Raw genomic sequence first — 23,083 nt, 5'->3', positions numbered from 1 at the left:
AAGAATGTAATGGTGATCAACTCCGTTTGTGCTCTTACAGTAGTACTTTTTACTTATATGACCCACCACTCAGTTTCTTCCTGAGAAAGGTTTAGTTGGCCAGTTGATGCTACCACATAGCCTGGCAGCACTTGAGCTCCACAGAGAACCACAATTGAAGAGTAAGCCTGGGTGGATGTCATCTGAGAGAGAACTGGCTCCAAACAAGGCTTCATTCTCAAAGCCAAACCCCAGTCAGCCTGACTTCAGCTGAGGTTTCAGAGAGCAGCAGGTGCGAGGGTGGAGGATGCCTTCTTTGGGCAGAGAACAGTTGGAAGAAATACCTGGGTCCTGGGTCCATTGCTTTTCTGTGCCCATAGCTCCCTCGCCACTCCATCTGCAGATCTACTGGACTCCAGTAACTTCATTTAGCTTCCCAACTCAGGGTTTAGAAATGCAGCCATTGGGACATTTGCCAGTGCTAAATAGGTTTGAAGACTGCATCAGCCTTGTTGAGCTCAGTGGTGTCTGGCTCAGCTGTATCCTCTCTCTCTCTCTCTCCCTCTCTCTCTTCCTCTCTCTCTCTCTCACTCTCTCTCTGTCTTTCTCAACTGAGAGTTTCATGGTTTTATTTATTTATTTTTCTTGTTCAATCTCTGAGCCTTTATTTATTTATTGTTTTTTTTTTATAATTTTTTATTATGAATTATGAGAACAAAAGATGCAAAGAAAGAGGATAAGGTAAAGTTACAGTGGAAGGACAATCACCCATAACATAATTATCAGAAGAAGTCCCCTTGCTGATATCTTAACTTTGAATTTTCACCAAAGAAAGTTAAGATAAATAAAACAGAATCCATGTGCAATTACTTTTTCCCTCAAGTCCCCAGATTGTAGCACATTATAATATTTCTTAACAGCACACAAGGCAATCTAAAGCCATCAAACTTACGTAACTCCTTAAACATTAGAGGCATAGTATTTTTTATATTTCCATGTACATGCATATTAGCTTAAGTTAACCTCAAATTTTAAGTGGGTGTGTTTTAAGGATTAGAGTCAAAGGAGCACAGTAAAAATGGTGTTAGAGTGGCAATTGTTGTTTGCATAGGCCCACCAAAATATGGGAGGCATGGAAAGGAATAGCCTTGGCCTAAATACAAAGAGATCCTACCCCTGAAGTTTCCTGGCATAAGACCAGCTCTAGGCCTCAGGAAAGTTATCGTTCGCTCCAAGACATTGTCCGTAGTGCCAACACACTTATCACACAGTCTCTGTTGTTGGTCTCATGTTTCTGTATTAAAGATTCTGGAATCTGCATGTCCTACATTGAAGTCATGATGTGGAGTGCCTTCTCGTTTCACCTCACCATGAAAGGGGAATGCAGGAAGCCCTGTCCTGTAAGCAGGTTGTTGTTGTTAAGTCTTCTCAGTGTTAAGGGAAGTCTCTTTTGAGCAGGACGATGTCTGAGCAGTGGTAGGGTCTTTCGTGGTAGAGGATTGCTTCCAGGTGATGTTATAGACAAACCTCACCATAAAGGGGCAATACAGCAAGCCCTGTCCAGTAAACAGGTCATTGTTCTTGTTGTCTTCTCAGTGTTAAGGGATGTCTCTTTTGAGTAGATCGATGTCAGAGCAGCTGTAGGGTCGTCCCTGGTACAGGAATGCCTCCGGGTGATGTTATATACAACCTTGGATGTTTTGTAAATGTCTTCTGTAGATCAAGGGGTAAATGGAGAATGCCCATTCTTCTGAGGCCTGTGCCAGGTCTTTATGTAAATGTTCAGGGTGTAAGGTCTCATTGCACTACAAGATTTGTGTGTTCCCATTTCTATTAGATAAGAACTTATTGGTATGTATAGTATTTTCCCATGTCAGTGTGCCTACACAAACAAGATATAAAGCCACGTGGTGCTATCAGATATATGGGGGCATAAGAACATTTCCAACAAGACCCATGACTTGGTTCAAACATAAGTATTAAACTGAGGGATTCTTTCACACCAAATTCCATATTGAGCAGTTCACAAAGAGAAGATAAAAAACATGGGGGGGGGATCATCACTGTATAAGAAAGTATTTAGCATAAGTTATAGCCGTCAAGGAAAACACCCATAAAATGATGAAAAGATATGTGTCCTTTTTATGCCTTTTAAAATAGTTGGGTGGGTGTTAACTCTAGGGCACCACTTTGGTCTGTGAATTAGGACTCAACAGTACTTAAGTTAGAAAGGGTAATAAAGGAGTAATGATGATAGGAGTTAAAGAAGTTAATGAGAAATATGAACTTATGAAGGGGTATGCAAAAGGGCAGAGTACAAAATGGGCATTCTGCATACATAAAAACATAATTCAATGATAGTGAGTACTATTAATGTTTCTTGTGAGAGTACTATTAATGTTTCTTGTGAGAGTACTATTAATGTTTCTTGTGAGAGTACTATTAATGTTTCTTGTGAGAGTACTATTAATGTTTCTTGTGAGAGTACTATTAATGTTTCTTGTGAGAGTACTATTAATGTTTCTTGTGAGAGTACTATTAATGTTTCTTGTGAGAGTACTATTAATGTTTCTTGTGAGAGTACTATTATCGCCCCGCGCGATTTTGAAAATGTAGACTGGACAGAGATTACCAGTGCCAGCCAAACCTCCTCCTGCTAGACTCCCAGCTCCCAGGAAGGAGAGATCCTTCAAGAAGCTGGGAGAACAGAAGTTCAGAGCCCCACCCAGACCCTCCCTAAGGAGCCGCATGGATAGTGGGGGAAGGCCTAGGGTACCTTCAAGCTCCACCAAGGGACCCAACTCACCAGCTTGCCCAGGGGTGTGGCCCGGGGGAAGCCCTGGAGATTGGAGCAAGGCGGCAGAGGGGTGCTGGGGTTACCCAAATCCCGCACCCCCCCTAGGCCTGGCCAAGCAGGCCTCCGGCATGGCGTGGGCCTGCCAAACCTCCTCCTGCTAGACTCCCCAGTTTCATGGTTTTAAAGGATAAGTTTTACCCGTGTATCTCATCAGGATTAAGCAAAGGGTGAAAACTGCTCTGAATTTGACAGAATTCATCTCGAGTTCTATTGTTTGTTTTGTTTTGTTTATTTGTTGGATGGTTTGGGGGCCACACTGAAGGTTACTTAGGGGTTATTCCTGGCTTATGCTCAGAAATTACTCCTGACACGCTTGGGAGGGCCTATGGAATGCCAGAGATCGAATCCAAGTTGGCTGTGTGCAAAGCAAAGCCAAGCCCATCACTTCAGCCCCTTAACCTCAAGTTCTTACCCATTCTAGTTTTTTTAAATTTTTTTAAATTTACATGACAAAAAAAAATCAAGTCAAAAGGTGTTTTCAGTTATGTAGTATTTTTATGATTCTTTACTGTTGCATTAAATAATTAACGATGGAGCTGGATGGAGAAGGATGGAGGCCTTTATTCTTAGGCCATGGCCATGTGGCTTCATCCCCCATAAACCGGCGGGTCTGGGGTCCAGGAAAGCGATGGGTATTGAACTCACTCACAGGCAAGCTTCAGGAAGCATCAACTTTATTTATGCCTTATCCACCACATGTGTGGCCTATATCATAACCTTTTAAGCATTCAGCCATTCTTAGCTAGCCCTGCATCTTAACTCCTTTCAGCCATCTTCCCTTTGACCTCCATGCTGGCAAAAGACCAAAAGACCTAATCCCCTCTGGTTAAAGCCTTATCTACCTTTTCCAAGACCCCTCCCAGGAATGGGCGGGGTCTTGCAGGTAAGGTCAAGTTACCTAGGAAGAATGGGGGGATGAGGCTTCACTTTATCTAGTCCTACTTTTCATTCAGTCTCTATATCCATCCTGTCATTTATCCATTATTTTGTTGCACCAGGAAATTTTTATTAAATATGAAATAAAAGCTGATCCTTAATTCCATTATTCACATTGGTCATTTTTATTTTATACATACTATAACTTAGGACAAAAAGTTTTTTAGATGTGGTGAAAATTTCAGAATATAAACTAGACATCTTTTCCTCTGTGATTCGGCTTCACTTACAAATACAAAGCAATCTTTTTCCTTGAGCATCATGGAAGGGAATTGGACATTGAAACCAAATGAACGTGAGTTTATCTCCTACTTTCTGACTTGCTGTTTTAAATTTTGTAACTTTCTACTTAGGTATAGGATAATCTCTTCACTATGCTGTTAGAATTTAGTTTAAAAGTCTCTGTAAAGAAAGCACTAGTGTTGAATATGATGAACGGTAACTCCATATTAAGTGTCATTTTTCTCTTTCATTCAGTCTATAATCATTCATCAAATACTGTTTAACACCACTGAGTCAGACACTTAGTCACGTGGTAGGATACAGCAACAAGAACAGTTTTTGCCTTTGTGAATTTTATATTCTATAGTTAGGGGTCAGACAATGATCATTATCAGCCAAATGTTATGAAAAAAATGAAAATAAGATTAGAGAGAATAAAAGTGTGTGGGGAGGTTTGTATGTCTACACAGACAGATAACTTCTTTGATATGGTGACATTTAAACCAACCCAAAATGAAGTGACCAAATCCAAAATGATAGTTCAAAGATAAGGCACTTGCCTTGCATACAGCTGCTCTGCTTTGAATTTTCAGCACTGCCTATGGTACTCCCAAACATTGCTAGGAGTAGCCCAAATTTGTCACCTCTGATGGAGAAAGTACTATATGACACACCCCTCTTCACCAGTGCAACCTTCCCATCCGTCACAGTCTCTTCTAAAGAAATCTCTCTAGCCCCAGAGATCCCTTAAGCACAGAGCTTTGGAGAAGCTAACATGCCTCTAAATAACCTGGGAAGCCTGTTTAAATATAAACAGTGATTGCTACTTTGGGGGTTCACATTTTGATTATGGTCCACAAACCTGCCTGCATGTGCAGTCAGAAAATGCTATTTTTTTAATTTTTATTGTGGCCAAAGTGAATTACAAATCTTACACGATGATATTTAAGGTACACAGTGACAATCAATGAGGGCCTTTCCACCACCAGTGTTGTCATCCCTGTTCCCAAGCATATATCCCTTATCTCCTTCCTTTATCTCCCAGAATGCTTGTGTAACTAAAAGCATATATGTTAACACTAATGTAAACCATTTTTTTTGCAGTTCCAGATATTTTTACTATTGGTTTCTTAAATGTTTATAGTCAAAGGAGCACTGTAAAAACAATGTTAGAGTGGCAATTATCATTTGCATGGGCCCACCAAAGTATGGGGGTCATAGAAAGGAAAACTTTGGCCTACGTACAAGGAGACCCTATCCCTGAAGTTTCCTGACATAAGATCAATTCTAGGCTCCAGACAAACTAGTTTGTCCAATCCAGGTCATTGTCTGTAGTGCCCATATAGTTTTATTTTTCACACAGTCTCTGTTGTTGGTATCATGTTTCTGTATTGAAGGTCCTGGAATCTGTATATCCTGGATTGAAGTCAGGATGGTGCAGAGTGGCGTCTAATTTCAACTCACAATTAAAGGGCAATGCAGAAAGCCCTGTCTAGTACACAGGTCATTGTTGTTGTTTAAATCTTCTCAGTGTTAAGGGAAGACTCTTTTGAGTAAACCGATGTCAGAGCAGCGGTAGGGTCTTCCCTGAGAAAATGCTTTGATTTATGGATCGTAGCCCTTCAAGCAGGGGCTAAGAGTCAGGCAGCATAGATTTAGAAACAACTCCTTAGCTGGCTCTGATAAGATGCCAAAATAGAGACTGAGAACATGTGCTCAAGTTCAAGTGACAGGTGAAATAAATTAGCATGGGGGGTAAGTACTGGCTGTATTTCAGACCCTCGGTTAGATATTCTCTATTGGATCAGTCTCCTCAATAGAACCAGATGTGACACTTGCACAATTTTTATAATGTTATAAATGATTGCTATTCAGCTGCTTTCTTTGAATTCTCTTATTTCATGGAGGTAGAAACTACCCTGTTCATTTTACGGATGAGCACAATGTCTCTTCATGGATCTTCCCACAATCCAAGTGAGTAAATAGAAGTCCAGGCCTTCTGAGATTGAGGTGGGACTGTGCAATTTTGTTTATGACTGGTGTTGTCAGTGGAATGGTAAAGTGAAAGGAAAGAACAGAAAAAAAAAATCACTTGTGGGATTACAAAAATGGAAATGGAAAATAATTATGTGAAAAAAAGAACTCAGGGAGAATTGGTGATGACTCACAGCCTTTTTAGAAATAGGAGTATTTTAAAGTAGCCATAATTTTTAAATACTCTGAAAATGATATTAGCATCCCAAGACAGGAAAATAATTTTTAAAATATGTAAGAAACCAGGAGTAGGGTCCGGAGAGATAGCACAGTGGCGTTTGCCTTGCAAGCAGCTGATCCAGGACCAAAGGTGGTTGGTTCGAATCCCGGTGTCCCATATGGTCCCCTGTGCCTGCCAGGAGCTATTTCTGAGCAGACAGCCAGGAATAGCCCCTGAGTGCCACCAGGTGTGGCCCAAAAATCAAAAAAATAAAATAAAATAAAGAAAGAAACCAGGAGTAACTATGTTGGTATTAATACAATATTTTTTATCTTTTAAAAATTTTTATTGATTGATTGATTGTTTGGTTTTTGGGTCACACCCAGAGGTGCTCAGGAGTCACTCCTGGCTCTGCACTCAGAAATCACCCCTGCAGACTGAAGGCCATATGGGATGTTGGGAATTGAACCGTGTCCCTCCCGGGATGACCACAAGCCAGGCAAACACCCCACCACTGTGCTATCTTTCTGGCCCAATGCAATATTTATAAAATATTTAAAATTATTCACTGACAAAGGCACACCACAATTTCCCCTTTTTAAAATAATCTTGGACTCAAGAAGATAGTTGAAACTTTTTACAAACCTCTAGGCAGAAGTAAAGAGCACTATTTATAACCGTTACTTTTGCATTTATTTTAGAATAAATATTGGAAATAAAAACGTAGGCATAGGAGGTATTAAGTGGCAGTCACTCTCATTAACAGGCAGAAAATTTCTTTTTTTGGGGGTCACATTCAGCAGCACTCAGGGGTTACTCATGGCTCTACACTCAGAAATCACTCCTGGCAGACTCGGGGGGCCAGATGGGATGCTGTAATTTGAACCACCGTCCTTCTGCATGCAAGGCAAATGTCCTACTTCTGTGCTATCTCTCCTACCCTAGGCAGAAAATTTCTGTAGATCTGAACTAGTACTGAGGATCAGCATTTGAAAACCACCAGCCTAGAGGGTTCCCAGGGTTTTTGTAAGCAAGGAATTTCAATTCACTTATTTTATAAACTTTTATAGGACATGTGCATAGAGATATAGTCTGTCTACCCAAGTAGACAAGATACAGTCTGTCTGTCTAAGTTCCTTCAGACTTAGTAGAGTGTTGGAAAGCCATGTCAGAATGTGCATCTTCATTCTGTCATTTTACTTGTTTTCAAATTAATTTTACTTCTCCCCCTTCCCTTCTTGTCCATACACATTCCCTGTACCTCATTCCCATACAGAATACAGACTTGGACACATTGGAGCATGCATAATGAATAGAGTAGCAATACAAATGAGACCCTAACATTGCTGAGTTCTTCATGGTTCATTTTAGGAAAAATATTTTTGGAAAAATATATAGTTATCAAAATCTTTGCCCCTCGTGTTCCCTTTCCCAATCTTGTTTATATATGCCTGGTAAGTTCAGTTCACTTTTTGTTTTTTACTTTTTTTCAGTTCACTTTTTCAAATCAATTCTTTGACACACCAACCATTATATACAACCTTCATTGAATAGGGCTCTACTTCTTTCCTCTGTACACCAGATGATTTACTCGATGGTTCTCCTCTTACAGGGACACAAAGCTCTGTGACTGATGATATGGTTTCTTCCAAGAGGGCTGCTAAGGATTTATTTTTCCCCCTGTATCCATAGCATCTGGCCCAGGCACACTGCGTAGAGTTAGGTGTCAGCTATAGGCTAGATTGTTGATCACATTTTGGATCCCTTATTCCCCCACTAAGGCAAGACTTCCTCACCCTGTGGGTGAAGTTACATCTGGGTCTTTCCACTCACTGACCTCCCTTAAAGCATCATGCAGTGAATAAGCGATTCGTTCTCCCTAAATCCATATCAGCATTGGGTTGTTCTTTGATTTTATTTGGGGGGGGGGCTCACACCCTGCGGTGCTCAAGAATTACTCCTGGCTCTGCGCTCAGAGCTTGCTCCTGTCAGGCTTGGGGGACCATATGGGATGCCAGGATTTGAACCAGTGTCGGTCCTGGGACAATTGTATGCAATGCAAATGCCCTATCGCTGTGTTACCTCTCTGGCCCCTCTTTGTTTTATAAAGCAGTAGAACAGGAGAGAGAGAGAGAGAGAGAGAGAGAGAGAGAGAGAGAGAGAGAGAGAGAGAGAGAGAGAGAGAGAGAGAGAGAGAGAGGAAAGAAAGAAGAAAGAAAGAAAGAAAGAAAGAAAGAAAGAAAGAAAGAAAGAAAGAAAGAAAGAAAGAAAGAAAGAAAGAAAAAGAAGGAAAGACAGAAGAAAGAAAGAAAAAAGAAAGAACGAATGGAAGGAAAGAAAGAAAGAAAGAAAGAAAGAAGAAAGAAAGAAAGAAAAAAGAAAAAGAAAGAAAGAAAGAAAGAAAGAGAAAGAGAAAGAAAGAAAGAAAGAAAGAAAGAAAGAAGAAAAAGAAAAAGAAAGAAAGAAAGAAAGAAAGAAAGAAAGAAAGAAAAAGAAAGAAAGAAGAAAGAAAGAAAGAAAGAAAGAAAGAAAGAAAGAAAGAAAGAAAGAAAGAAAGAAAGAAAGAAAGAAAGAACAAGAGAATGATTTTTTAACTCCACATATTCCCTGAGTAGGAAAGCCTTATCCTGGGACACATCTGTTTCATTTCTGTGCCTGCTTGTATCTCTACACTAGGACACAACAGGCTGTGACAAAGCACAAAGCACTTCACAGCCATCTTCCCGAAAGTCCCCATTCTGTGCTGCTTGGCCAAAGCTAAGACCCAACTGCAAACAATGGGGATACTTGCTGGGAATTGTTCCCTTTCTGTGCACCCCCTAACAATCCCAGCTTCAAAACCTTAAGCTTGCTCTGAGTGCTGTCCTGGATTCCAGGTAATGAGAAGGAAGGCGATTGAATAAGTTTTGATCATGAATAAAATGTGAAAGCTCCCATTCCCAGCTTTTGTTTCCCAATGGGTTTCCTAGAGATATTTTTGTGTTCTTTTCCAAAACTTTCAGTCTGCCCTCGACCTCATAGAAGTGCCCACTCTCTGGAGCTGAGCCTACTGTGTTTTGAACTTCTCTGGCCTCTTGCCACTAGAACTGCATCATCCAAGATTATTTAAGTCAGGCTCTGGAAATAACCTCACAGCAGCTGGCCGTGTGTGGCCTCATTTGATTCTATTAAACAGTACAGCATGACCATCTAAGATCGTCTTCATCAAGAGAATGACTTTGAGGGGATTGGCCTCTCTATGCCTCAATTTCCCCATCTATGAAAAGAAACTCACTAATCATGGCGCCAACATCATAAAAACATTGTCAGACTTAATCCAGTTAGCATGTACATAGTGCTTAAACTAGGGCCCGGAACACAGAATGCATTCAATAATGTTCATCCTTACCATTTCATCATCTCACAAATCAGTAGAGAAGTAAGAGTTTCATGTTGATTAACATGGGGCCCAGAAATATGAATTCCCCGCTTAGTATCTTGTGTTTGATTCAGGCAAGCCAAAATGTGAATCCAGATCTTCGATTCTAAATTTTCTAGGTTCTAGGTGCTCTGTCCCCTAATAATGCACACCCTAGGTGTGGGGCTGCTGAGTAGACCTTGCATCTGTGGAAAACTATTGCTTTAAAAATGTATGGATAGATAAAGAAATCTCGGGGAAAAAATCTACTCCCATGATTTTCCTTAAACATTCAGTCATAGTCATTGGGAGAGAGACATTTTTGGGTGAGTTTATACGTTTATATGAGTTTATGTGCTTTAGTGTATGTTTTAACACAACTGGGAATCAGAAATAGGATGACTTGTATGGGCATTGCTTGTACTGGCATTCTTGCCAAATTCAAGACCAACTAGGCAGGGATAAGCATATAGGACAGAATCCTTACACCTCAGCATTTTTATTAAAAATTTCTCAAGGCTTGGAGTTGGAGAGATAGCACAGCAAGTAGGGCATTTGCCTTGCACATGGCCAACCTGGGTTTAATCTCTGGCATTCCAGGTGGTTCCCTAAACCTGCCAGTAGTAATTTCTAAGCACACAGTCAGGCTTAGAACTTAGAGCTACTGAGTGTTGCCCAAAAATACAGTCCCCCCAAAACCACCAAAAACAAAAAAATTGTCTAGGATTAAAGAGATAAATTTAGGGATAATATACTTGCCTTGCCCTTGACAGACCCTAGTTTTGTCCCTTACACCACACGTAATGCCCTAAGCCCCACCAGGAATGATCCCTCAACAAAAACATCCGGGAAATTCACATTTCTTATCACAGAGACCCTGGAGTAAGCCATGAGCACAACCAAGTGTGAACCCCAAAACCTATCAATAATTACATAACAAATAAAACAAAGTCCCTCAATAACTGAGCAGAGCAGTTTGGGTGTGAGAGAGTCACAAATTGTACCATGCAGAAGCTGCACTTATTGTACTGGATTTTTTTTTATGGATTTTTCCTATTTATGGAATACAAGGACCAAAAATTCTCCCTGTTTTCTTTTCGAATGCAAACCCTGGGGAGCTGAACTTTGACAATAACCCCATAAAAAAAAAAAAAAAAAGCCTGAGAAAGAATGCAACAGTAGCAGCAAGGTATTTATTTGCTTGCTTGTTTCCTAGAGTAATTTATTTATTTTACAATTTTTTTAAGGAAAGTTTTAGTTTAGATAACATGGTTATAATGGTGAGTGTCCATGGTATTAACACACAGAATTACTGTACCCCCCAACACCAAATACTCCACACTGTTTACCAATATCTCTCTGCCCCCCCCCAGGTTAGTGGTGAGATTTATAAAACACAAACTTTTGATCAACCAAAAGGAACTCTGAGATAATTGTCTACCACTTACAAATCCTGCAAAAATAAGTGTTGCGTGATGACAGATCCTTAAGTTCATTTTTTAATTTTTAAATCTTTAAAGTCTATTAGTATTGTTGTTACTATTATTATCATTGGCAAGATGATCTGCAGGACCAGTGATTGAACCAAATTTGGCTACATGCAAATAAACGATTTTCCTGCTGTTCTCTCCCTCCGTTCCTAGCACACTTCGTGGTGCTCAGGGGTTACTCTTGGTTCTGCACTCAGGAATCACTCAGGGGACCATATGGGATGCTGAGAATCAAATCTAGGTTAGCCATGTGAAATAGCAGTTGCCCTACCTGTTGTATTATTGCTCTAATACCTACTATCAATTTTTGGGGTTTTTTTTGGGGGGGGGTCACACCTGGTTGTGCTCAGGGGTTACTCCTGGCCCTGCGCTCAGAAATTGCTCCTGGCAGGCTTGGGGGACCATATGGCATGCCGGGATTCAAACCACCATCCATCCTAGATCAGCTGCATGCAAGGCAAACACCCTACTGCTGTGCTATCCCTCCAGCCCCACCCTACTATCAATTTTTTAAAACTCAGAGCCATGTGGGTTTTAGGTGGCAATTCCATTCATCAAGGAATTTGGTTCACTTGGGTTTTCTGGCTGTGATGGCTGCTGACAAACTGCATCACCATTAACTAGTACCTTGACTATGCTGAGACTGGCAAGTTGGTGCCAGAAGTCCCAGTTCTACCCATGGTCCTACTGTGGGAGGCACCCATGACTGTTCAGGAGTAGCAGTAGGAAGGATTCCCAGGCACAAGGAAAGCAACCCATGCCAGATGAACAAACAGGTCATGGATGTCTCTAAAAAAAGAACTGACTTCAACTCACAACAAGAACTCTCTGAGAGAAGAGTAGGAGCCATTCCTGAGCATGCAGCAAAGATCCTCACGGATCTACAACAGTTGTGTTGGCTGACACTGCATCATAATTCTTTCATGCTTCTTCTTGCCTGACTCACAGGAGAGACAAGGTCAGAGGACTCTTGTCACTCAAGAATAGTGGGGACACTTGAGAGAGCCCAGATTCTGCACCCACCAATAATCTCCCAATTTCCTTGTAGCCATTATAAAGTTTCAACCTTAACTCAGAAAGGTAGTCTCCTTGAAAGACAAGGAGCTGGAGTGGGTAGAGCACAGTGGGTAGAGCATTTGCCTTGACATAAGTACGTGGGGGTTCAATCCCTTGAGCACTGCAAGTACTGACCCCCAAAAAGAGAGCAAAGGAAAGAAAAAAAAAAAACAAGAGTTGGTGGCTGGAGAATGGTACAAAGGTTAAGGCACTTGCCCTGCATGCATATGACCCAGGTGCCCTGAGATCGATTGCCAGCACTGCATATGGTTCCCTGAGCTCCAGTAAAAGTGATACCTGAGCACAAAACCAGAAGCAATACAGGAATAACGCTGGTGGGAAGAAAGAAAGAAAAGAAAAGAAAGAAAGAAAGAAAGAAAGAAAGAAAGAAAGAAAGAAAGAAAGAAAGAAAGAAAGAAAGAAAGAAAGAAAGAAAGAAAGAAAGAAAGAAAGAGAGAGAGAGAGAGAGAAAGAAAGAAAGAAAGAAAGAAAGAAAGAAAGAAAGAAAGAAAGAAAGAAAGAAAGAAAGAAAGAAAGGAAGGAAGGAAGGAAGGAAGGAAGGAAGGAAGGAAGGAAGGAAGGAAGGAAGGAAGGAAGGAAGGGAGAGAGAAAGAGAAAGAAAGAAGAAAGAAAGAAAGAAAGAAAGAAAGGAAGGAAGGAAGGAAGGAAGAAAGAAAGAAAGAAGAAAGAAAAAAGAAAGAAAGAACAGGAAAGGAAGAAGAAAAATGAAAGGAAGAAAGAAAAAAAGAAGGAAGAAAGGAAGGAAAAAAGAAAAGAAAAATTAAGAGAAAGAAGAAAAAGAAGTGAAAGATAAGAAAGAATGAAAAAGAAAAAGAATGAAAGAAAGAAAAGAAAGAAAAAAGGAAAGAAGGAAAGAAAAATAAAAGGAAAGGAGAGAAAGAAGAAAGAAAGAAAAAAGGAAAGAGAAAGAAAGTAAATAAAAAGAGAACAAAAGAAGAAAGAAAAGAGAAAGAGAAAGAAGGAAGAGAATGAGAAAGAAGAGAACAGGTTTTCAATAACTTCTATGGCTTGTGCAATGCATTCAAGTACCTCCACTTGCGGAATCAGGGTCCACCATCATGTTCACCCACCCCACTTATGCAGCCAGAATAGCTTCAGATTTACTCCCCTACCCCAACTAAAATCAGTAAGTCTTGAGGACAGTTTCTGCCTTTTCCTTCTTGCCTCCCCATTTACTATCCCCAGCCCCTCCTCCGTACTGTGCCAGTCAACCCAGACTCACCTCCAGCACAATCTCCTTCATCTGGAACTGTTTCTGTGAGACTTTATCTGAAGACACAGGTTCATGGTAGTAGAGACAAAGCAAGTCATATTTCTTCAGAATCTGCTTGAAATTCTTCTCAGTCAGACTAACCACACGGTCCTTGCCATCATAGGTGGGGAAGTTCAGCCCCTCTTCTGACCTACAGGAGGACAGCAAGTAGACCCCCAAGACTAACAGACAGAGGCTCTTCATTGGGGAGACTTTTGTGTTTCTCTCCAGAAACTCCTTGGGCCAGAGAGAGGGTCGATGCTTTGCAGGGATGTGCAGAGCCGACGGGCAACCTGGCTTCTTTCTAGAGCTCTTCACCCCAAGTTTGGGATTGAGCTCACCCTGAAGTGGTTTCTGGATGGAAAGAGTGCAGCTGGTGAGTGTAGTTTGAGAGCCAAGTTGGGAGGCCAAGCCTCAGATACCTCGCATAGCTCTGCCCGGCCCCAAGCTCATCAGGAACTCCATTTTTAGGATGCAGTTGTTTCAGGCTAAAAATAAATCCTGCGATGAATTAAAAAAAAAAGTTAGATAGGATGCTGTTGAGGGATTCGCTGATAGAGTCAGTCAGGGTGGAGAAGAAGGCAGGAAGAAAAGAGCAAAGTCTGTAACTCTGAAATAAGGAGACCAGAAAGGACACAGGAAAAAAGACACTCAGAAGAAGGAGGAGGAACTGAGCCCAGGCAAGAGCTTTATTGTTGAATATACAGTGTCATATATTGTGTCATATACAATGTCATATACTAGGCCTTATGGAATCTGCCAGTTTCTTTTGCCCCTTCTTGGCAAGCAATTCAGCTTATCCCTTAACTTCTCCCTGCTGGTCTAGGATAGCATAGATTAATGGGTGACCCTTACATTAGACAACTTCCTTCCTTTTTTTTCCTTTGGTTTTTGGGCCACACCAGGTGACGCTCAGGGGTAACTCCTGGCTATGTGCTCAGAAATGGCTCCTGGCTTGGGAGACCATATAGCATTCTGGGATCAAACCCTGATCTGTCCTGGGTCAGCTGTGTACAAGGCAAATGCTCTACCATTGTGCTATTGCTCTGGCCCCACACACCTTCCTTTCTTGGCCTCCTGCCTTCTCTTCCTAGCCCCTCCAGCCCTTCCAGCCCTGGCCAGTCATTGAGCAAGGGTACAGATATACTCTCCTGTCAGCTCTCCAAAGGCCCCAGGGACCATGTTTTCTCTCCCACCTCCTATCCACAGTTGAGTTTGACTTAACCTAGGAGACTCTATCCCCACTTAAAAATCAAATATAAGTTCAATACCAGAGTTCCAGAGCGATCTCCATTAGGAGAGAGCAGAATCAACTTCAGACTCTGGCACTGCCTGATTCTTTGAGCACCAGACAGGGTCAGCACCGCTGGAAGTAGTCCCCCAAACAAAAACAAACCCATAAAGTTAAACACACACAAACCCCACCACAACCTCAAATTATCGATTGCTAGGTTCTTACTTGCATATTTAACTATGAAGGCAAACAACAACAATACCCCAAAACAGTACTACCTGACCATTACACAAACATACTCCTATACCTAAACCCTAACAATAATCCTATTGATAACCCAAGACCTTAAATTTTCCAGGAAGCAAGAGTAGGCCTAAATTTACCTAGTAGTCAAAATTTAACAACCAGCCAATACTATACTTGAATTTTTAACTTTGAACACAGAAAAAATTTTTCTTGTTTGTGTTTTGTTTTGTTTTTTAGCCACATCCTGCAATATTCAGGGATTACTCCTGGCTCTGTGCTCAGAACTCATTCTCTCCTGGCATGCTCAGGGGAGCTTATGAGGTGCTGAGGATTGAACCCAGGTCCTTCTAGGTTGGCCGCATACCAGGCAAATGCCCTACCACTGAGCTATTGCTCCAGCCCAAACACAGAAAAATTTAACATCAACCTTATACACAATCCCTAACATTAAACCTAGTCCTAATCCAAATTCTAACCCTAATTTATACTAGACCAGATCTCAAACAATGCCAAAAGCACCAATTAGCTTCAATTAAACAGTCATCTTGAGGCCGGAGAGATGGTGTGGAGGTAAGGCATTTGCCTCGCATGCAGAAGGTTGGTGGTTCGAATCCCGGCATCTCATATGGTCCCCTGAGCCTGCCAGGAGCGATTTCTGAGCATAGAGCCAGGAGTAACCCCTGAGCACTGCTGGGTGTAACCCAAAACCTACCCCAAAAAATAAACAGTCATCTTATTCTTATTTGGCAGTTCTCAGTAATCACTCCTAGATCTCCGCTCAAGGGTTATTTCTATCAGGTTTGGGGGATCATCTAAGTGTTGGAGACTGAATATAGATCAGCTGTGTACAAAACAAACACCCTACCTACTGTACTATTTCTCTGGCAGAATAGCCCCTTTCTCAATTTTCACACTTAATGGTTAACACAGGAAAACCAAACACCTAACCCAAACAAAATCCTAACCCTGATTCTAACCTAAACCTATAATTCAGATGATGTTAGCTGTTGACAAAATGATCAATTAGCCTGATTTTAATAATCAAACCATATGCTTACATTTTTAACAGTGAACAAAGAAAATCCAAACACCTAACCCTAACACTAATAATAATAATACTAACCCTAAACTCCCTTATATGATACGAATTCTGACCCAAGTTTTGATTTAAACAAGCAGTTAGTCAAATTTAACAATAATCCAGTAATTACCTGCATTTTCAACTTTGAACATTGAGGAGATTAACACCCAATTCCTCTAACCCTAACCCTATTTCTAAATTCTAATTCAAACCCTAATCTGTGATATGCCTGATTTTAATAATGCCAAACACTACCAATTGGCTTCAATTTAACAATGGCCCAATTCTTTACTTGCATACTGAACTATAAAAGCAAGAAAAACCTAACACCTAAACAAAGAGACACCTCACAGTTAACCAATCCTAACCCTAATCCTAATGTGAACCCTATGTTTGGCTAGCCATGATGGAAGCCAAAGATTAAATCTAGTATTTGCAAAAATGTAACCATCACTCAATACTTTTATTTTTAACTCTGAACACAGAAAATCTTCTTTTTTATTCAATAATTTGTATTGTGACCAAAGTGACCAAATTGTGATCAAATCTTTCACAGTAATATTTTAGGTACATAGTGACATTGAATCAGGGCATTCCCACAATCAGTGTTGCCCTCTCTCCACCCCTGTTCCCAGTATGCATCCCATATCCCCTTCCTTTAGCCCTGTCCCCAGGCTGCTAGCATAAGTGGTCCCTCTGTGTCTAACTTGTATCGATTCTGTTGTTATTGGCTTTTGGATTTGGTATCGATTCTGTTATTGGCTTTGGATTTGGTGTTCAAGTCTGATCATTTTTTAAATTTCTACTCAATGTTCATACGACTGTTCGGTCTTGGTACCATTCATTTTTTTCCCCTCAATTTATGAGACAGAAGAAGATGGTTCAGGGTATGTGGTTCTGTTTGAAAAGAAAAGAAAAAAATAAAAAAGAAAAAGAAAAAGAAAAGCAAGGAAAGGAAAACAAAAACAAACAAAAGAAACAAAACAAATAAAGAAAACAAAAATGGGAGGAGTCCATCTAGAGGTTATAAATATCAAGTTAAAAGAAGAAAGGGAAAAAAGAAAAAATAACAAAAAGACAAAAAAATACAAAAATAGTAGAAAAAAAACCCAAAACTACAATGACAATAACAACAACAACAATCAAACAAAATAACTGAAACCAGAGACTACAAAAAAGCATCACAGCAATAAAGACAACAACCAAACAATAATCATGAGCATGAAATAGAAAAAGAAAAAAGAAAAAACAAAAAAGAAAGAAAAATTGTGCTTTTTTTTTTTTTGCACAGGCACAGTAAATATTGGGGAGATTAGAAAGGGAGTTCCCTTGGCCTAAGAGATACAGGTTTTCTTCCCCCTTGAAGCATACTAGCATGGAAATAACAACAGGCTCCAAACATGCTCCTTTTCACTCCCCTAGGTATTTTTATGGTGCCAGGAAACTTTCTGCTCAGTCATAGATGATAAAATCAGGACTCTGTAACTAGAGGTTTTGGTATTTGCACAGGTCATAGGATAAAGCCTAGGATAGAATCTTTCTTTACGGTTCTAGAAGTTCTGTTCCATCCCTGTTTGAATATGGAAAATCTTAACAGCTAACCACTAATCCTAACAGCTAATCGCCACTCCTATCCCTAATCCTAATTTTAATCTATACTAGACTGGATTTAACCAATGTGAAAAATTACTAATTTAACAATTGCCTTATTTTAAACTTGTGTCTTTATCTATTCACACATCACTACACCCTTCAAGTCCATCTACGTTGCAGCAAACTGAGATGTCATCATGTCTCATTACTGAACATCTATTGGTGTTTCCATTATATACCACAGTTTCTTCATCTACTCATCTGTCACTGGATATTTGTTTGTTCCCAGCTCTCACTATTGAACTAATAATGTGGTGAACAGAGTTGGGTATAAGTTTTTTTAAAATGATTTTTTTTGTTGTTGTTCTTGAGGTGAATGTTCAGATATAGAATGTGTAGAAAGGCTAATGGCCAAGGCATTAAAAAATCTTAAAATTCAAAAACAAACCAAACAAAAATATCAAAAAATAGGATAAAATATGAACAGATGCTTTCTTAAAGATGACGTATAGAATGTTGATAGGCACATTAAAATAGTCATCATCATTGATTATCAGAAAATTATAAATCAAATTAACAATGAAGTTCCACCTAAATTAGTGAGAATGGCCTATAGCAAAGTGTAGAAATAAGTGTTGACGGTGTGGCCAAAATAATTTCACTGCTTGTGGAACTATTGACTGGCTCAGTCTCTTTGTAAAAAATATTTTGGAATGTCTCAAAAATTATAAACAGAACGTTCATATTTCTTTTCTATATTGACTATCAATCTTGTTTGGCCCCTTTGCCTTCTCAAGAGACAGTCTGGTGGGTGAGGGGAACTAGAAGCCAAATTCCTTTGCAATTGAAATGCTTTTTGGAGGATTATGTGCCCTATATAATTCTCAATTTCTCCATCTCAAACACAAATTATGTTAACTGCAACCTAAGGACAGAAAAGGACAGAAGTGGACTCTTGGCAGTGCACTGAAAACAATACAAACACACACAAGGTGAATGTCAGTGATGCTTTCCCAAAGCTGATAGAATATTCTAATGCAAGGCTACTTTCATTTAAAAAAATAAACAAAAAATTAAAGATAAATAATTGCTATACAATAAAGTTGGGTCACAGTGCCAGAAAATTATGGGACAATGCAAGGACCCAGTCACAGGACTGTCTGCCAGTTTCAGAAAGTAATGGCTTGGGAAACCTTTCCTGTCTGTTCCTCCTGGAATTCAGTGGACAGAAGTGATCTGGAGTCATTTCTCACAGGTGAGCTAGCTGAGATTCAGAGAAATTCACCATTAGATTGCATTTATGGCCTTTAGCTTGAGAGTTCAGCTCTATCCCAGAGGGAGCTTACTGGTTTGGTGGCAATTCCCTGACTGATCCCTCTTTTTTCCTTTCCTTTTTCTTTCTTTCCTTTTTCTTTCTTTCTTTCTTTCTTTCTTTCTTTCTTTCTTTCTTTCTTTCTTTCTTTCTTTCTTTCTTTCTTTCTTTCTTTCTTTCTTTCTTTCTTTCTTTCTTTCTTTTTCTTTCTTTCTTTCTTTCTTTCTTCTTTCCTTCCTTCCTTCCTTCCTTCCTTCCTTCCTTCCTTCCTTCCTTCCTTCCTTCCTTCCTTCCTTCCTTCCTTCCTTCCTTCCTTCCTTCCTTCCTTCCTTCCTTCCTTCCTTCCTTCTTTCTTTCTTTCTTTCTTTCTTTCTTTCTTTCTTTCTTTCTTTCTTTCTTGTTTTGGTTTAGGGGCCATACCCTGTGACACTCAGGGGCTTTGCAAAGTCTCAAAAATTATAAACAGAGCTTCCATATTTCTTTTTTGCATTAGCTATCAATCTTGTTTGGCCCCTTTGCCTTCTCAAGAGACAGTCTGGTGGGGTTACTCTTGGTTCTGCACTCAGAAATCACTCCTGGCTCTGGCGGACCATATAGGATGATGGGGGATTGAACCAAGGTCCATCCTGAAATCTCCTGACTATTTTTAGTTTAGTTCTCAGCTTTGGCTTGTAATCATCAGAAGGTTACTGGTTAAAAGCCTTTATGTGGATGGTTCCTGTTTCCAATTCTAGACTTCAGGGGAGATAAGAGGACGTGAAGTGGAGTCCTAGCCTAAGCAAGAACTAGATTACCCTGACTTTAAGTATCTGCATTCCTCTACCTGCCATTTATTTATTTATTTATTTATTTATTTATTTATTTATTTATTTATTTATTTATTGGTTTTTTGGACCACACCCGGTGATGCTCAGGGGTTACTCCTGGCTATGAGCTCAGAAATCACTCCTGGCTTGAGGGACAGTATGAAATGCCGGGGGGGGGGGTCAAACCGCAGTTCATCCTAGGCCAGCTGTATGCAAGGCAAATGCCCTACCACTTGTGCCACTGCTCCGGCCCCTGCCCTTTATTTTTTTATATTTGTTTTTTTGTAGTCCTACTGTGCACCAGCGTCAATGAATTTATTTCAAAACTGGGAATGTCCCTGACATTTTGGACTTGGCACCATATCCTGCAAAGCAGCTATTTCACTCTGATTCAGTTGTAGCCCAATCAACATGCCCTGAGCTCCAAGCATGGTGCTCATGCTAAAGCATGCAGTTCTCCATGTGCTGTGAACAGGTGAATACGTGTGGATGAAAAGCCAAGCATAAAATAAACAAATACAAATAGGAGTCAACTGTTGCCACAATACTGGAGTCAGGCCCCTTGTTTTTGCTAATGGTTTCCAGTCTCTAACTCCGTCTCTTCATTGGCTTACTATTGACAAGTGGGCAGGAGGGCTGCAAAAATTTATGAATTTGATCTGCACCATCACATCTTTTATTTTTTTGTTTGTTTTTTTGAGTCACACCCAGAGACACTCAGGGGTTACTCCTGGCTCTGTGCTCAGAAGTCGCTCCTGGTAGACTCGGGGGACCATATGGGATGCCAGATATCAACTGGGGTCCATCCTGTGTTGGTTGCGTGCAAGGCAAACACCTTACCACTGTGCTGTCTCTCTGGCCTCACGTCTTTAATTTTTTAATGAAACGTTGGAGAAGGTTTCTCTTCAGTAGTGCCAGTGGGTCAACAGCCACTTCCAGTGAAGCTTAGCTTTGTGGTGGAGTGGTACAGAATAGATGGTTCAATGTTTGGGTTCAACCATACCTGAAGGTCTAGGGCTAACTGAGCAACGTTCAGAGATCTACTAGGTGCCAGAGATAGAAATCGGGACCTCCCTCATATGACTCAGCCCTATGAGCTACCCCAGGCCTTGATTCTATAAAAGAATCAAGAATTAAACTATACCCAGCCACTCATTTGTTAAGTACATATCTTTATTTTTTTAATTGCATGCCAACTATTTTCTTACTTATTCTCAGACTCTTCCCAGTTCTCTTAATCTCACAGAAGTAACCTTTTCTTAAATGTTTTAAAAAACTTTATTGATTGATTGATTGGTTTTTGGGTCACACCCAGCAGCGCCCAGGGGCTATTCCTGGCTCTGCACTCAGAAATCACCCCTGGCAGGCTGGAAAATCAATACACAGGGAATCAATACACTGAAAACTAGAGTTCCTTGTGCTGACATCCTAGAAGAGAGATGAATGATTTGGCTTGTGTCTCCCTGAACCCGGGGAAGTCAAGCAGAACTAAGTGTTCTGAGAATAACTGCCAAGGGCAGGGAGAGCAATGGCAGCAGGGAGGGGCAGCTCTGGGGACTAGTGGAAGAGGAAAGCATGTGTGTTGAGTGGAGTGCATGGCAGGGAAGGGAGAAGCAAGGACCCCCATCCATCCCACCCAGGGATAGTATGAAAGGATTCACCAAGCAGGTGGATGTCGCCAGACAGACATACAAGATTCTTTAGGGGCTAAAGCTGTGTCACAAGTGGTAGGGCATTTGCCTTGCATATGCTAACCTAGGATGGACCATGGCTCGATTTTCCCCCCCCCCCGCATCCCATATGGTCCCCCAAGCCAGGAGTGATTTCTGAGCGCATAGCCAGGAGTAACCCCTGAGCATCACCGGCTGTGGCCCCAAAACAAAACAAAACAAACAAAGATTGCACCCTTAGGAGGCTCTATATCTTCTTTCCCAGAGTCAGCTTCACTTGGCTCCTGAACTGAAAATCCATTAAATAGAGAATATACACCTATTGCAGTCTATAGGCAGGAAACCCCATACAGCTCAAACACAGTTTAAATAGTGTTGCTAAGTGGTCAGGTGTGGGTGTACCTATTTAAAACCCTAGACCCACCCACTTCTTGGAGGGGTCTTGGGAACCGGATAGTAGGTGTAACCTTACCTGCTAGACCCTCCCACACCTGGGAGGGGTCTGGGAAATGTTATATAAGGCTTGGACCAAGGGAATTCGGCCCCCCTTTGGCTCTTGGCCCTTTCTGCGCTGCTGGGCGCTCTGAGGAAGATGGCTGAAAGGAGTTTAGATGCAGGGCCAAGAATAACTAGTGCTTAAAAGGTTATGAGATAGGCCACACACATGTGGTGAATAGGGTATGAATAAAGTTAATGCTTCCTGAAGCCTGCCTGTGAGTGAGTCTTGATTACGCCGATCACCTGGGCCTGGAACCCGCCAGCTGGATGGGGGATGAAGCCACGTGGCTGGGGCCTAAGCACAAAGGCCTCCATCCATCGCCATCCAGCCCCATCGCTATTTATTTAATTCAACAGTCAGGAGACTTGGAATCTAAGCTTTTCTGACTGAAAAGGCCTGGTTTGGAGGGCTTGGTCCCATCTTCCAGCTGCTACACTTCCTTTTGTTGCTGGGTTTTTTTTGTTTGTTTATTTGGGGAGTTGTTGTTGTTTGCGTTATTTATGACCACAACCCCTGGAGGTCGAGGGGCTACTTAAAGCTCTATGCTGAGGCCATTTCTGACAATGTACCAGATACAGGATGGAACCCACTCTGGCAGCAAAGAATACGCACTGTCCAGATTAACCTCCCTCCAGTTCTCAGCCCCAATATACTCCTTTTTCACAGAGATTTTTCACAGAGATCCTCTGTTCCCAAATATTCTATACATTTATTTTTTAAATATAATAGAAACCATTTATTGTAGTCTTAAATTTAAATTTTGTTTTTTACAAGTCTGTTTTTGTGCTCGCTTCGGCAGACATATACTAAAATTGGAACGATACAGAGATTAGCATGGCTTCTGCTCAATGATGACACAAGTCTGTTTTTATTTTTTATTTTATTTTTTTCGTTATTTAAGCACCATGATTGCATACATGATTGTAGTTGGGTTTCAGTCATAAAAAGAACACCCCCCCCCCAATTCACCAGTGCAACATTCCCACCACCAATGCCCCCACATCTTCCTCCTTACAATAATATCTTTGTTTTTCTTAAAACCCATAGATGAGGGTTTATGCATTGAACATTTTCTACATCCTTGGAGAATTTGATTTTTTTTTTCCAGAGGCGGCCTTGGCACAATCCATGCGTTTGAGGAAGTTGGGTGGAAGTCACCCACAGAGGAAGGTTTGCTGGGCCAGACCTCACTCCACAAGCCAAAGCTTGCCTCTCCTCCGGGGCTGAGTGTGCAAGTG

The 23,083-nt window shown here is 40.9% G+C and overlaps 1 protein-coding gene and 1 non-coding gene across 2 annotated transcripts in view; one reads left to right on the top strand and one right to left on the bottom strand.

Annotated features, from left to right (window-relative positions):
• The window catches only part of CASQ2 (calsequestrin 2), a 94,237-nt gene extending 80,629 nt beyond the window's left edge, over positions 1 to 13,608 (bottom strand). Inside the window, exon 1 of the mRNA XM_049765978.1 lies at positions 13,375 to 13,608. Within this exon, the coding sequence (XP_049621935.1) occupies positions 13,375 to 13,608 (234 nt within the window). The remainder of the gene's footprint in view (positions 1 to 13,374) is intronic.
• A 9,022-nt stretch (positions 13,609 to 22,630) lies between these two features.
• On the top strand, positions 22,631 to 22,732 carry LOC125997731 (U6 spliceosomal RNA). The gene has a single exon (XR_007491758.1). It is a non-coding gene; the product is annotated as a U6 spliceosomal RNA (small nuclear RNA).
• Positions 22,733 to 23,083: the final 351 nt, after the last annotated feature.

This window comes from Suncus etruscus, chromosome 19 (genome assembly GCF_024139225.1).
Source record: "Suncus etruscus isolate mSunEtr1 chromosome 19, mSunEtr1.pri.cur, whole genome shotgun sequence".
Lineage (NCBI taxonomy): Eukaryota > Metazoa > Chordata > Mammalia > Eulipotyphla > Soricidae > Suncus > Suncus etruscus.
The sequence above is the reverse complement of the archived record's forward strand: the minus strand, read 5'-3'. Positions and strand labels throughout refer to the sequence as shown.